At 45.9% G+C, this 15,889-nt stretch overlaps 1 protein-coding gene across 1 annotated transcript in view; it reads left to right on the top strand.

The window, feature by feature from the left end:
- The first annotated feature begins 654 nt into the window (after positions 1-654).
- Positions 655-15,889, top strand: part of ablim2 (actin binding LIM protein family, member 2) — a 116,184-nt gene continuing 100,949 nt past the window's right edge. The window contains exon 1 of the mRNA XM_029759827.1: positions 655-940. Within this exon, the coding sequence (XP_029615687.1) occupies positions 931-940 (10 nt within the window). The 5' untranslated portion in view covers positions 655-930. The remainder of the gene's footprint in view (positions 941-15,889) is intronic.

Here is a 15,889-nt window from a genome sequence, read left to right as displayed (position 1 = left end):
ATTGTGCATTTCCATCACGTGCATGTTAAAGGCCTATATCATTAAACGTGATGTAGGCTTTTGTAAAATGTCTATAGGCTAATAGAATATACCGAACATAATACGCCTATAGAGAGGCGAACAATAATATTAGTGAAGGGGAAATTACTTATATCTGAAGATCTAGACGTCACTCCAGGCTACAGCATTGTGCTTATAAATGACCGTTTTGTCTTCCTTTGCCCCGAGTGACAAAAAGGCAACCTCTGAAGAATAACCCATTATTGCATTGCCTCTTCTCTATCCAGGGTGGACGAGGCAAAGCGACTGGTTTCACTATCGCCCAACAATCTGTCCAAAATAAGCCCAGTGCGTTTTTATGGGCTTATTTTGGAGCTAAACTTGTTGCCTGCCTTTTCGCCTATGACAACTACTCCCATTGTTAGGGTGGGTATATGAGCATCTCGTCATTATATACAGATCTCTGCTCTATTGCACAGTGCAAGCCAACGCGTTTTGTTTACACTGCGTCGCACAACTCATAAATTGTAGTCCAACAAAGACCCACTTGAGAGTCACTTTAACACTGCTTTCTATTGGTATAAACTCTATTTCCCAGAAGCCCTTGTTCGCGGGGAGCGCAGTGGAGCTGTTAATCACCTGGCTGGAGGGATGTTGCTGCCGGAGCAGCGACGCAAGCGTCGGGCGCGACCGTACACCCACACCACGGTGCATGCCTGTCAGCGCTGAATCGCCGTCAGTAGATTGTCAGCGGCAGATAATTCCATAGCATCGACTTATTATTATAGGCTACATCTTCTGAGTCGACGGAAGCATCTTCTGCAAGGAGAGGCTTCATCAATGTGCAGCTCACAGTCCTGGCCAGGGGTGTGCAGTTGAATGAGGATAAATCTACTGTACATCGGACAGTGAAGAAAATCTAGCATTATCATGAGCACAGGTAAGGTCTTATGCCCTATTATAGACTATAGTGTATGTGAGCCATATGCTTTGATCATAGTAATTCGATGGCAATTACCAGTTTGTATGTTGACATTGTCATCATCTATGGTACTATCAGCAATTACAGATTTAAGACAGGCATATTGATAGGCCTGTAATATCCATGGACTCGGCAGAAACCACTCTGAGACAAAGGTCCTACTTGAGCTTTAGCTCACCCACTGTGGAATGCCATTTATATGGCTACAGTATGTGGTGTAGAAATGCTCACTAGACTAGGTTTCCACTTCCAGACATATCATTGCGTTTTAATTATATTGCATTGCTGTCTCCCCACATCTACAGGGGCCTAGCTACATTGCCTGGGAGCTGCAGGCTGATAGCCCGGTACACTGGTCTCGTGTGAGGACATCAGTGTGTCGAGTCCTCCTCGTGTCCGTCCTGTGTAATACAGTGTCATTACATATGAATGACTGTAGTTATGGTTGTGACTAACATGCACAGTGCAGTAGCTGAGTTGTTGAAGAACATCATTGCTGTGAACATCATTGCTGTGAACATCATGTCTAGAAGACCTATTTGCCTAGGGTAGTGGTTCACAACCTTTTTGGTTACTTTGCCACCGACTGAATTTTGCTCTGCCCGGAGTACCTCAGAAGTAGCTCCTCATGTGCATTTTACCAGTAAGCCTATGGTCTCACGAATCTTCTCAAGTACCCCCCAGGTACTACCTCCCAGTCCTAGTACCCCTGGTTGGGAACCACTGGCCTGTGGGCTCAAAACCATCATAGATGTGATGAAATCATGGACTTAGAAATAGTCAGAGCTGCCTCTCACTACTGAGTCAGAGCCACAACACTGGCAAGTCAGGCAAACTGCTTTAATGAGGCGGACAATCAATACCACAATACCACATTTTATTTCATTTATTTAATCTTTATTTAACTAGGCAAGTCAGATAAGAACAAATTCTTATTTACAATGATGGCCTTCCCCGGCCAAACCCTATGGGACTCTCAATCACGGCCGGTTGTGATGCAGCCTGGAATTGAACCAGGGTCTGTAGTGACGCCTCTAGCACTGAGATGCAGTGCCTTAGACCGCTGCGTCACTGCTGATGAGAAGTTGTTGGAGTTTGTCTGTGAAATGAGGCAGGATTGCGTAACAGTCCTGAGTTATCATCAACACTGCCTTGTAAACTCACCTGAGACGTGTACTAAAGAAAGAAAATTGTCGTATTCCATCTAGAACTGGTACACTGTCTGTCTTCTCTGAGCAGTGATGTTTTTGTCATGACACCTGTTTGTTAGAGCAATGTTGGATGGATGTAATGACTGATGTTGATGGAACGGTTAGTGAATTGGAATGGATGGAAATGGGAAAGTCTTCACCTATGTGTTCACAGACTCACAGCTGGCGCCCATATGGGTTAGGTCATCCTGCTGACCCGGCTGACTGGTGTCTACATGGGTTAGGTCATCCTGCTGGCCTGGCTGGCTGGGGTCTACATGGGTTAGGTCATCCTGCTGACCTGGCTGACTGGTGTCTACATGGGTAAGCTCAGCCTGCTGGCCTGGCTGGCTGGTGTCTACATGGGTTAGGTCATCCTGCTGGCCTGGCTGACTGGTGTCTACATGGGTTAGGTCATCCTGCTGGCCTGGCTGACTGGTGTCTACATGGGTTAGGTCATCCTGCTGACCTGGCTGGCTGGTAGTGATGATGAACTGGATCAGGTCATCCTGCTGACCTGGCTGGCTGGTAGTGATGATGAACTGGATCAGGTCATCCTGCTGACCTGGCTGGCTGGTAGTGATGATGAACTGGATCAGGTCATCCTGCTGACCTGGCTAGCTGGTAGTGATGATGAACTGGATCAGGTCATCCTGCTGACCTGGCTGGCTGGTAGTGATGATGAACTGGATCAGGTCATCCTGCTGGCCTGGCTGGCTGGTAGTGATGATGAACTGGATCAGGTCATCCTGCTGACCTGGCTGGCTGGTAGTGATGATGAACTGGATCAGGTCATCCTGCTGACCCGGCTGGCTGGTAGTGATGATGAACTGGATCAGGTCATCCTGCTGACCCGGCTGGCTGGTAGTGATGATGAACTGGATCAGGTCATCCTGCTCACCTGGCTGGCTGGTAGTGATGATGAACTGGATCAGGTCATCCTGCTGGCCTGGCTGGCTGGTAGTGATGATGAACTGGATCAGGTCATCCTGCTGACCTGGCTGGCTGGTAGTGATGATGAACTGGATCAGGTGTGGACCAGGTTGGTCTGAGGTTTTTGAACGATAGACTCTGGTTGATACCCTATCATACAGTGAGCGTACAAAACATTAAGAACACACCTGCTCTTTCCATGAAAGACTGACCAGGTAAATCCCTTATTGATGTCACTTGTTAAATCCACTTCAATCAGTGTAGATGAAGGGGAGACAGGTTAAAGAAGGATTTTTAAGCTTTGAGACACTTGAGACATGGATTGTGTATGAGTGCCATTCAGAGTGTGAATGGGCAAGACTAAAGATTGAAGTGCCTTTGAACGGGGTATGGTAGTAGGTTTTCTACACTCAACAGTTTCCAGTGTGTATTAAGAATGGTCCACCACTCAAAGGACATCCAGCCAACTTGACATAACTGTGGGACGTATTGGCGTCAACATGGACCAGCATCCCTGTGGAATGCTTTCAACACCTTGTAGAGTCCATGTCCCGACGAATTGAGGCTGTTCTGGGGGCAAAACGGGGCAGTGCGACTCAATATTAGGAAGGTGTTCTTAATGTTTTGTACACTCAGTGTATATTGAGGGCAGATTTCAATGACTGCAGTATCTGAACTGAAGGTGTTTGCCTCACAGAAAAATTAAGTAAAGCCTAGTATAACTTTTTTCCTCGCATGGTGAAATACAAGACAAGTCTTCTTACCAACATTCACCACAGTATCCCACTGAAATATCTGAGTAGACCTTCACTGTCTGTGTTTACCAGTCAGTCTGTAAAGGGGTCAACAGCGGCAATTTATTTTTTACCTCAATAGATCCTAGATTGGTTATTGGATGATCAGCCATTCATTGGTTAATAACAATATACTATGCTAGCCTAGTGTACGTCAGTCAGTCAGGGACAATATGAACTCATCACATTGGAGCGCAGGCTGCGTCATCGGCAGACACGTTGCAGAATCAATCTGGAGTCACTGGAGAGTCCCCAGCTCCCAACACAGTGCTGTGAGATGGGTTTGTGGCCAGATCACACCCACTGACTGTCTGGATGGATCAGTGTGCCAGAGCTACGGAGGCCCAGCAGGGTCAAAGTCAAGGGGAAAGTCAGGCCCTTCCTTTATTATACAGTAGTAATCTAGGCCCATAGTTACTAGTCAAAGGTTACCATAGTGAGTGATTAAAATACGAGTGGCTAGTTAGAAAACATTGTACATAGTCACAGTGTTGCTAAACACTACTCTGATTTACTGGAAACCCCCTTGAAATGCCAATAGACACTAGTGCACATATAGTATGACAGAGTGTAATCATTCAAATAAAGACAGAAGCCGATGACCACAGTATGGGATGAGTGGTGGTTGTTGTGTTTCCACTTAGCCTCAGTCAGCAGATAGACTCGTATTATCATTATCTCTCTAAGGTCATAGTACATGAGTGCAAATGTGCAAGTGTCAGCACGTGCTTCAGGGGATCAGTGTGGGACTGCGTGAGCCTCACAGAGGGTGTACAGTGTGTGCATCCACATGTGCCGTGTGGGTGTAGACTGTGTTTCCCATGGACGATCATGAGAGTAGGCAGGTCCACATGTACACACACACACACACACACACACACACACACTAATGGGAGTGGGCTGGCCAGGAGACTCCACTGTGATAAATAATGGTGTGATCTCACTGGTGTTAATCTTGAGCTCTTGCTCTCTCACACACTGGCAATTACGTCTGAAATGTGACGTGTCCCTGTCACATTTCCTCTGCCCACGCTCTTATTGGAGGCTTTAATAGATGGGAGGAGTGACGTGCCTTCCGCTTGACCCCATCGATCAAATATGAGCTGCTGATTGGCTGGGCTGTGCCTGTCATTTGTTAAAAGGGGGTTTTAGCATTGATTAGAGATGGCAGTTTCAATGGATTGATTAGAGATGGCAGTTTCAATGGATTGATTAGAGATGGCAGTTTCAATGGATTGATTAGAGATGGCAGTTTCAATCCACCCACACCAGATGCGATCAGGACACGCAGGTTGAAATATCAAAACAAACTCTGAACCAACTATATTCATTTGGGGACAGGTCGAAAAGCATTAAACATTTATGGCAATTTAGCTAGCTAGCTTGCTGTTGCTAGCTAATTTGTCCTGGGCTCCCGAGTGGCGCACCGGTCCAAGGCACTGCATCTCAGTGCAAGAGGCATCTCTACAGTCCCTGGTTCGAATCCAGGCTGTATCACATCCGGCCCGAGGTTGGGAGTCCCATAGGGCGGCGCACAATTGGCCCAGCGTCGTCCAGGTTTGGCCGTGGTAGGCCGTCATTGTAAATAAGAATTTGTTCTTCACTGACTTGCTAAGTTAAATTAAGGTTACACATATAAACATTGGGTTGTTATTTTACCTGAAATGCACAAGGTCCTCTACTCCGACAATTAATCCACAGATTAAAGGGTAAACCGAGTTTGTTTCTAGTCATATCTCCTCCGTCCGGCTTCTTCTTCTTCTTTGGACTTTATATGGCGGTTGGCATCCAACTTTAAGGTGCATTACCAACACCAACTGGACTGGAGTGTGGACCTCAGTTCATCTTTCAATCACCCACGTGGGTATATGCTCCTAAAAATCAATGAGGAGATGGCACGTGGGTATATGCTCCTAAAAGCCAATGAGGAGATGGGAGAGGAGGGACTTGCAGCGGGTCAAGCGTCACAAACAGAACCAAGTTCTATTTTAGCGCCTGACTACGCAGACGCTCGCAAGCAGTGTGGGTGCACTGATCAAATAACATGTATGTGTACATTTATTTTGCAATGCTCGCGCACACGACCGAAGCGGTGTTGTCAGCATGTTGGAAAACCTTATTTGGCTGTCCCCATATGAGAACCTTTTTTGGTCCTAGGTAGAACCTTGTTGGGTTCCAGATAGAACACTCTGTGGGAAGTACCAAAAAGGGTTCTACAAATGGTTTTCCTAGGGGAATAACCGAATAACCAAAAACAGACTGGAACCAAGGCTAGCAGTACATATGCACACATATGGTGACATCACACACGTACAGATATATACTCAACAGTTAAACACATAACAGCACCATCTCACACATGGCAAACACACACTTTATGCCAGGGACATCTGTGTACCACCTGCCTTTAAGTACTGGGATTTCCCTCTAGAGCCAGTAATAACTCTACAGGTATAATGCTGACTCCCTATCTAAACAACTGTAGCTTCACTAGACTCAGTGAAAAGTTGTACCGTGTGTGTTTCTGTTTTTAGCTAAGCATGTCTTTGTATTTTTCACCCTCCCAGATGAGCCCATGCAAAACAGACCTCTGTTCATTCAGCTTTCCCTAGAGGAAGCTCTTTATAGCTCATCTGCCAAACTTCATGGTGTGTGTGTGTGTGTGTGTGAGCACCGATGGGTCTGTGTTAATTATGATATTGAATTGAGTAAAACTGCTCTATTCAATACAGTAAAACATAAATTGTCCATAAAAGCCATTGTCACTATGATGGATACATTTCTGGTGTGATTGTGGTGGCCCAACGTTATCGCCGATCCAATTTCACATTTCAAGGTCTTTGGTCATTTTCATTTCCAATTGAGTTACCTGTATTAAATCACGGATAAATGGGCAATCATATAAAATGTACTATTTCTCACATTCCTTTTTCCAGAGGGAATTTGCTAATATATATCCTCATACAGGTAACTGCCAAAATAATGGAAACACTTGAGTAACACTTGGGTTAAACACTTTAGTAACACCTGGGTTAAACACCTGAGTAACACCTGAGTATCACCTGGGTTAACCACCTGAGTATCACCTGGGTTAACCACCTGAGTATCACCTGGGTTAACCACCTGAGTATCACCTGGGTTAACCACCTGAGTATCACCTGGGTTAAACACCTCAGTATCACCTGGGTTAAACACCTGAGTATCACCTGGGTTAACCACCTGAGTATCACCTGGGTTAACCACCTGAGTATCACCTGGGTTAACCACCTGAGTATCACCTGGGTTAACCACCTGAGTATCACCTGGGTTAACCACCTGAGTATCACCTGGGTTAACCACCTGAGTATCACCTGGGTTAAACACCTGAGTATCACCTGGGTTAACCACCTGAGTATCACCTGGGTTAAACACCTGAGTATCACCTGGGTTAACCACCTGAGTATCACCTGGGTTAACCACCTGAGTATCACCTGGGTTAAACACCTGAGTATCACCTGGGTTAAACACCTGAGTATCACCTGGGTTAAACACCTGAGTATCACCTGGGTTAACCACCTGGGTTAAACACCTGAGTATCACCTGGGTTAACCACCTGAGTAACACCTGGGTTAATCACCTGAGTAACACCTGGGTTAATCACCTGAGTAACACCTGGGTTAATCACCTGAGTAACACCTGGGTTAATCACCTGAGTATCACCTGGGTTAAACACCTGAGTAACACCTGGGTTAAACACCTGAGTAACACCTGGGTTAAACACCTGAGTAACACCTGGGTTAATCACCTGAGTATCACCTGGGTTAATCACCTGAGTATCACCTGGGTTAATCACCTGAGTATCACCTGGGTTAATCACCTGAGTAACACCTGGGTTAACCACCTGAGTATCACCTGGGTTAACCACCTGAGTATCACCTGGGTTAACCACCTGAGTATCACCTGGGTTAACCACCTGAGTATCACCTGGGTTAACCACCTGAGTATCACCTGGGTTAACCACCTGAGTATCACCTGGGTTAACCACCTGAGTATCACCTGGGTTAACCACCTGAGTATCACCTGGGTTAACCACCTGAGTATCACCTGGGTTAACCACCTGAGTATCACCTGGGTTAACCACCTGAGTAACACCTGGGTTAACCACCTGAGTAACACCTGGGTTAACCACCTGAGTATCACCTGGGTTAACCACCTGAGTATCACCTGGGTTAACCACCTGAGTATCACCTGGGTTAACCACCTGAGTTAATCACCTGAGTATCACCTGGGTTAATCACCTGAGTATCACCTGGGTTAATCACCTGAGTATCACCTGGGTTAACCACCTGAGTATCACCTGGGTTAACCACCTGAGTATCACCTGGGTTAATCACCTGAGTATCACCTGGGTTAACCACCTGAGTATCACCTGGGTTAACCACCTGAGTATCACCTGGGTTAACCACCTGAGTATCACCTGGGTTAACCACCTGAGTATCACCTGGGTTAACCACCTGAGTATCACCTGGGTTAACCACCTGAGTATCACCTGGGTTAAACACCTGAGTATCACCTGGGTTAATCACCTGAGTAACACCTGGGTTAACCACCTGAGTATCACCTGGGTTAACCACCTGAGTAACACCTGGGTTAACCACCTGAGTATCACCTGGGTTAACCACCTGAGTATCACCTGGGTTAACCACCTGAGTAACACCTGGGTTAACCACCTGAGTAACACCTGGGTTAAACACCTGAGTAACACCTGGGTTAATCACCTGAGTAACACCTGGGTTAACCACCTGAGTAACACCTGGGTTAATCACCTGAGTATCACCTGGGTTAACCACCTGAGTAACACCTGGGTTAACCACCTGAGTAACACCTGGGTTAACCACCTGAGTATCACCTGGGTTAACCACCTGAGTATCACCTGGGTTAACCACCTGAGTAACACCTGGGTTAATCACCTGAGTATCACCTGGGTTAACCACCTGAGTAACACCTGGGTTAATCACCTGAGTAACACCTGGGTTAATCACCTGAGTATCACCTGGGTTAAACACCTGAGTATCACCTGGGTTAAACACCTGAGTATCACCTGGGTTAACCACCTGAGTAACACCTGGGTTAACCACCTGAGTAACACCTGGGTTAACCACCTGAGTAACACCTGGGTTAACCACCTGAGTATCACCTGGGTTAACCACCTGAGTATCACCTGGGTTAATCACCTGAGTATCACCTGGGTTAACCACCTGAGTAACACCTGGGTTAACCACCTGAGTAACACCTGGGTTAACCACCTGAGTAACACCTGGGTTAAACACCTGAGTATCACCTGGGTTAACCACCTGAGTATCACCTGGGTTAACCACCTGAGTATCACCTGGGTTAATCACCTGAGTATCACCTGGGTTAACCACCTGAGTAACACCTGGGTTAACCACCTGAGTAACACCTGGGTTAACCACCTGAGTAACACCTGGGTTAATCACCTGAGTAACACCTGGGTTAAACACCTGAGTATCACCTGGGTTAACCACCTGAGTATCACCTGGGTTAACCACCTGAGTATCACCTGGGTTAATCACCTGAGTATCACCTGGGTTAACCACCTGAGTAACACCTGGGTTAACCACCTGAGTAACACCTGGGTTAACCACCTGGGTAACACCTGGGTTAACCACCTGGGTAACACCTGGGTTAACCACCTGGGTTAAACACCTGAGTATCACCTGGGTAACACCTGGGTTAACCACCTGGGTAACACCTGAGTATCACCTGGGTTAACCACCTGAGTATCACCTGGGTTAACCACCTGGGTAACACCTGGGTTAACCACCTGGGTAACACCTGAGTATCACCTGGGTTAACCACCTGAGTATCACCTGGGTTAAACACCTGGGTATCACCTGGGTAACACTTTATGTTGGTGTTTCCTTTATTTTGGCAGTTACCTGTACCTCTGCAGTTACTGTAACACAAGTCAACTTTATTAGGGCATTTCATCACGTTCTTTTGTTTTTAGTTTGAGTCTGTGTGTCACAAGGGGGATATATGCTGGTCAGCCTTTTGATAACCTAGTGCTACAGTTAATTTCTTCTTCACATCTCAACGTCGGACTCCTGAAACAGAAGTTAGTGAAGCAAAAATGTCCTTTATCAACACAGTTCTATCCAGCATCCTTCATAGCCTTCATAGCCATATCTTTCATAAGTCTACATCAGGTGTGTATTTCACAGTAGCTATCCAATTTTCCATAGAATCCCTTACATCACCTGTGTGATATAGATGACAATTCTTGACAGACTTCAATAGTTCCTTTCACAGATGAACACTTTGCCTTTGGCAGGAAATCAATTTCTCTGCAATATGTAGGCTACACACAGTATAAAAGTTAGCGTTGCTACGTAAAGCATGAATTATATGGAGAAAGCCAAATAAATCAATGTTACCGTTCCCATGACAACTAGCAATCTCTTCAAAGTGAATGTATCGTACTCCAAAAAGGCAATACACAGCCAAAATGTGTTGTGGTGCTAGGGAAATGTGTTGTGGTGCTAGGGAAATGTGTTGTGGTGCTAGGGAAATGTGTTGTGGTGCTAGGGAAATGTGTTGTGGTGCTAGGGAAATGTGTTGTGGTGCTAGGGAAATGTGTTGTGGTGCTAGGGAAATGTGTTGTGGTGCTAGGGAAATGTGTTGTGGTGCTAGGGAAATGTGTTGTGGTGCTAGGGAAATGTGTTGTGGTGCTAGGGAAATGTGTTGTGGTGCTAGGGAAATGTGTTGTGGTGCTAGGGAAATGTGTTGTGGTGCTAGGGAAATGTGTTGTGGTGCTAGGGAAATGTGTTGTGGTGCTAGGGAAATGTGTTGTGGTGCTAGGGAAATGTGTTGTGGTGCTAGGGAAATGTGTTGTGGTGCTAGGGAAATGTGTTGTGGTGCTAGGGAAATGTGTTGTGTTGCTAGGGAAATGTGTTGTGGTGCTAGGGAAATGTGTCATAAGCCATAAGAACAAACCAAAATAATCCCAGACCCAATATTGCTTCTCCCAAAAGAGAATTGACTGCCTTCACATATGGAGACAGAACTTTTCAACCATGAAGGTCCCAGCATTGTTTGTTGTCTCTTTCTTCACCAAGACAATGTGTTCACGTTTGAAACAGAAATACTGTGTTCAGGACATTGTGCTCTTACTTCAAAGTGAACGTGAAGTTATGTCAGTCCAGCCGGCATGTCGTTCCTAGGGGGTCGGAATGTTAGTTCTGAGGTTTGAGCTAACTGCTAACTAGCTAGCGTGTCCTCAGGGGTAGGTTGTTTTCATGGCCTGACATGTCGGACACTTTAGAGCTGTGTGTAAGGAACCAGGTGGGGAATGTCACAGTGGCGTGTGACACCTGGAGCAGGGACCTCCTCTCAGAGACACGGTGACACAGGAACTCAGCAGCCTTGTGCAAAATGACAGTCATTATTACGGCTTTGACAGTTGTTGTTTTTGAAGGCTCGTTGCCATAGTAACGTAAAGACAGTAACTCGTCATGGCGATGTGCAGTTTCTTCCTAACTAAATTAACTCAGTAGACCCTGTCCTTTAAATTATGATTATGACGTGTTTCAGTGATTCAGTCACATGACAATAATAAGAAGTACTGTGGTCCAAATACAGCAACGACAAAAACAGATGGAGAGAGAATGACAGTACAGTAGATACTGCAATAGCTTATTCCAACTTCCTCAAGTCTGCCATGCTGAACATACCGTATGAGAGAGAGTGGTGGGGAATGTTGGAAGTGGTAGCAGGACATGTTGTCCTTCATGTTCTATGAACTAGATAGACGGTCCATCAGAGTGGATAATCACCCAGACTGAACAGCTAACTCTGTTCTTCAGAACTGGCTCAGGATACCCCAGAGACAGAGAGAAGATCAATGAGGTTTTCTGAATTATTCATCAATGCACTTTCTTTTGTGTGTGTGTGTGTGTGTGTGTCTTTGCTTGTGGGAGGATCAGGCCGTGTGCATGGATGACTGATGATTGGCTGGCTATTGTTATCAAATATCTCCCACTCCCACATAATGGGATATTACGTGTGTGGATTGGTGTGGGTGATAGACCACTATAGTTTAACACCGCATGTTTAACAGAGAGAGAGAGAGAGACAGAGAGTGATAGCTATAGCTAGCCTGCACACACAATACACCCATCTGACTGCAGTCTGAATTCCCTCTGGTGGAGGGTAGCATCGCCAGAGAGACAATTCAGCAGAACAACAGAGCACCCAGCCTCAGCCTCTTACCCTCCTGGTCGTTTGACTACTGATGAGCGAGCTACTAGCTAGCTATGGCACAGAACTGCTGTGTCAGCAACACCCTGAACTGAGTCCTCTCTTCCAGAATGTTCCTAGTCCCCGCTGAATGAACAAATTAACCGGATTAGCAAATCCAAATCACAGTCGGCTCCTTGTATTATTAAAAAGATTGAAAAAGAGCTCAAATGTGGGTGAATAGAATTTGTGCTTTGAAATGTTTGGTGCGTTAAGAGCGTGCTAAGACTGGGGGTCTATGAGAGATGAGGTCACAGTGACTACTACTTTCTCAGTTACCCGTGTAAAGTCGTACCCGTATACGTGGATGAAAATGGGTGATTTATAAACGCATGGCTGTACAGTAAAATGCTCAGCAAGCCGTCATACCTCAGGGTCTCTGCTTCACAGCTCTGTATGGGGTTTTGATTGACAGCTGTTCTGAACTTGAGCACCACGTTACAGGAAGTCCCCCCCGCCCCCCCACTAATTGGGCAACTTTGAGGGAAATGCTGTAAAATGAAGAGGACTCGGATGTATTTAGGAAGATGAGACGTTGAAGATGACAATAAACACAGTTTTGATGTCATACATGCAAGCCAAACACAGTCTGAATGTCTACTTCACATTTCAATATCATAAAACTTATTTTTATATACGGTGATAACGTTTATGATCACTATGTTAGATGTACAGTTACCAAATGACCTGTGGTCATACCCTGGGTTGTTCTGAACAGAAGCAGTCTTTGTCTATTGTGGTGAAAACTCACTGTGACACACTCACCTGAATGAACTCATGGCTCCTGTCAATGATCACCAATTCTGTTCCCCTGAATTGCATTGTGAAAGCCTAACACTGTAATAGCCTATCTTTAGAACTTAACTAGTCATGTTGGCAATAGAACAGGCTTTCACATGATGTCCACCAGACCCAGATTTATAATGGACTGTTTTTGGATTGTGTAAACAACAGTAATTGTGTGACGGCGACGATGCAGGGCTGTGTTCTCATCAGAAGAGCTACATACAGGCCCATTCCCACGAGTGTAAAGGGTTAATCCTTAACATCAGGCTCTGTGGTGTTGTGGGTGGATGATCCAGCTTAACACCCGGTTTAGCACAGAGAGTATTCTGAGACGTGTGTATATAGACTATTCTTTTTCTCTTTATTGTATCTCATTATGGCAGATTTATGTTGTGTATTTAGATGGTGTTGTTTGACTGCAGGGTGTCTCAATGTTTCATACACACACACAGACAGACACACACAGACCCACACAGACACACACACACACATACACATACACATGTTCTCTCTGGCGTATTCAAAGTGGTAAAGTGGGTCAAGATGGTAAATGGCGTCAGGCTGATTTTACAGGGAGAAGGCAGGTCTGGCGTTTAGTCTCAAACTCCTCCTCTCTTCTCTCCTTCTCTTCTCCGCTTCTCTCCTCCTCTCCTCTTCTCCTCCTCCTCTCTTCTTCTCTCCTCTCTTCTCTTCCTCTTCTCCTCTCCTCTGCTCTTCCTCCTTTCCTCCTCTCCTCCTCTTCTCCTCTCCTCCGCCCCTCCTCTCCTCCTTTCCTCCTCTGCTCTTCCTCCTTTCCTCCTCTTCTCCTCTCCTCTCCTCCTCTTCTCCTCTCCTCCGCCCCTCCTCTCCTCCTTTCCTCCTCTCCTCCTCTCCTCCTCTCCCCTACCTACCTCTTTAGGTACTGCCCTTTTCCCTGTTGCTAGGTGATGTTCATTGCATTACAGGCAGGTCTGTCGTTTAGTGTCTCAAACTACTCCTCTCCTCTTTTCTCCTCCTCTCCTTCTCTTCTCCTCTCCTTCTCTTCTCCTCTCCTCTTCTTCTCCTCTCCTCTTCTCCTCTCCTCCTCTCTTCTTCTCTCCTCTCCTCTCTTCTCTTCCTCTCCTCTCCTCCTCTTCTCTCCTCTGCTTCTCCTCCTTTCCTCCTCTTCTCCTCTCTTCTCTTCCTCTCCTCTCCTCCTCTTCTCTCCTCCTCTTCTCCTCTCTTCACCTCCTCTCCTTGTTCTTAATTCCAAGATAGCTAAACCCTTGTCTTAATCTCAGGGCAGTGAGAGAAAAAGTTCATAAAAGCAATTGAACATGTTTAAGTCACTCACAAACTTCATCTGAAAGTTTCAGTATTGATTATTTTAAACCCAAGAACATGTTTTAGAACAGTCATCTCAGTATGAAATATGCTAACATGATTTGCTATTGCTAGCTACAGTGCCTTCGGAAAGAATTCATACCCCTTTTCCACATTTTGTTATGTTACAGGCTTATTCTAAAATTGATTAAATAGTTTTTTTTACCCTCATCAATCTACACACAATAACCCATAAAGACAAAGCAAAAGCAGGTTTTAAGATTTTTGTTGCTAATTTATACAAAAAATTACAAATGGAAATACATTTACATAAGTATTCAGACCCTTTACTCAGTACTTTGATGAAGCACCTTTGGCAGCGATTACATCCTTGAGTCTTCTTGGGTATGACGCTGCAAGCTTGTATTTAGGGAGTTTCTCCCATTCTTCTCTGCAGATCCTCTCAAGCTCTGTCAGGTTGGAGGTGGAGCGTTGCTGCACAGCTATTTTCAGGTCTTTCCAAAGATGTTTGATCAGGTTCAAGTCCAGTCTCTGGCTGGGCCACTCACGGACATTCAGAGACTTGTCCCGAAGCCACTCCTGCGTTGTCTTGGCTGTGTGCTTAGGGTCGTTGTCCTGTAAGAAGGGGAACCTTCACCCCAGTCTGAGGTCTTGAGAGCTCTGGAGCAGGTTTTCATCAAGGATCTCTCTGTACTTTTCTCCGTTCATCAATGCCTCGATCCTGACTAGTCTCCCGGTCCCTGCTGCTGAATAACATCCCCACAGCGTGATGCTGCCACCACCATGCTTCACCGTAGGGATGGTGCCAGGTTTCCTCCAGACGTGATGCTTGGCATTCAGGCCAAAGAATTCAATCTTGGTTTCATCAGACCAGAGAATCTTGTTTATCATGGTCTGAGAGTCTTTAAGTGCCTTTTGGCAAACTCCAAGCGGGCTGTCAGTGAGGAGTGGCTTCTGTCTTGCCACTCTACCATAGAGGTATGATTGGTGTAGTGCTGCAGAGATGGTTGTTCTTCTGGAAGATTCTCCCATCTCCACAGAGGACTCGAGAGCTCTGTCAGAGTGACCATCGGGTTCTTGGTCCCCTCCCTGATCAAGGCCCTTCTCCCCCGACTGCAAAGTTTGGCCGGGCGGCCAGCTCTAGGATGAGTCTTGGTGGTTCCAAACTTCTTCCATTTAAGAATGATGGAGGCCACTGTGTTCTTGGGGACCTTCAATGCTGCAGACATTTTTTGGTACCCCTCCCCAGATCTGTGCCTCAACACGATACTATCTCGGAGCTCTACAGACAATTCCTTCGACCTCATGGCTTGGTTTTTGCTCTGACATGCACTGTCAACTGTGGAACCTTGCCTCCCGAGTGGCACAGTGGTCTAAGGCACTGCATTGCAGTTGCTACAGTAGCTGTGCCACTAGAGATCCTGTTTCGAGTCCATGCTATGTCGCAGCCGGCCGTGGGGTGTATGTAGACTGCTGAGGAATTCCTGCTGAGGAATTTGTTTTATTTAATACATTTTAGAATAAGGCTGTGACGTAACAAAATGTGGAAAAAGTCAATGGGTCTGAATACTTTCCAAAGGCATTGTAGATAGCTAGCTAAAACA

Source organism: Salmo trutta, chromosome 8 (genome assembly GCF_901001165.1).
Source record: "Salmo trutta chromosome 8, fSalTru1.1, whole genome shotgun sequence".
In the NCBI taxonomy this organism is placed as follows: Eukaryota; Metazoa; Chordata; class Actinopteri; order Salmoniformes; family Salmonidae; genus Salmo; species Salmo trutta.
This window is presented reverse-complemented; position numbering and strand designations above follow the sequence as displayed.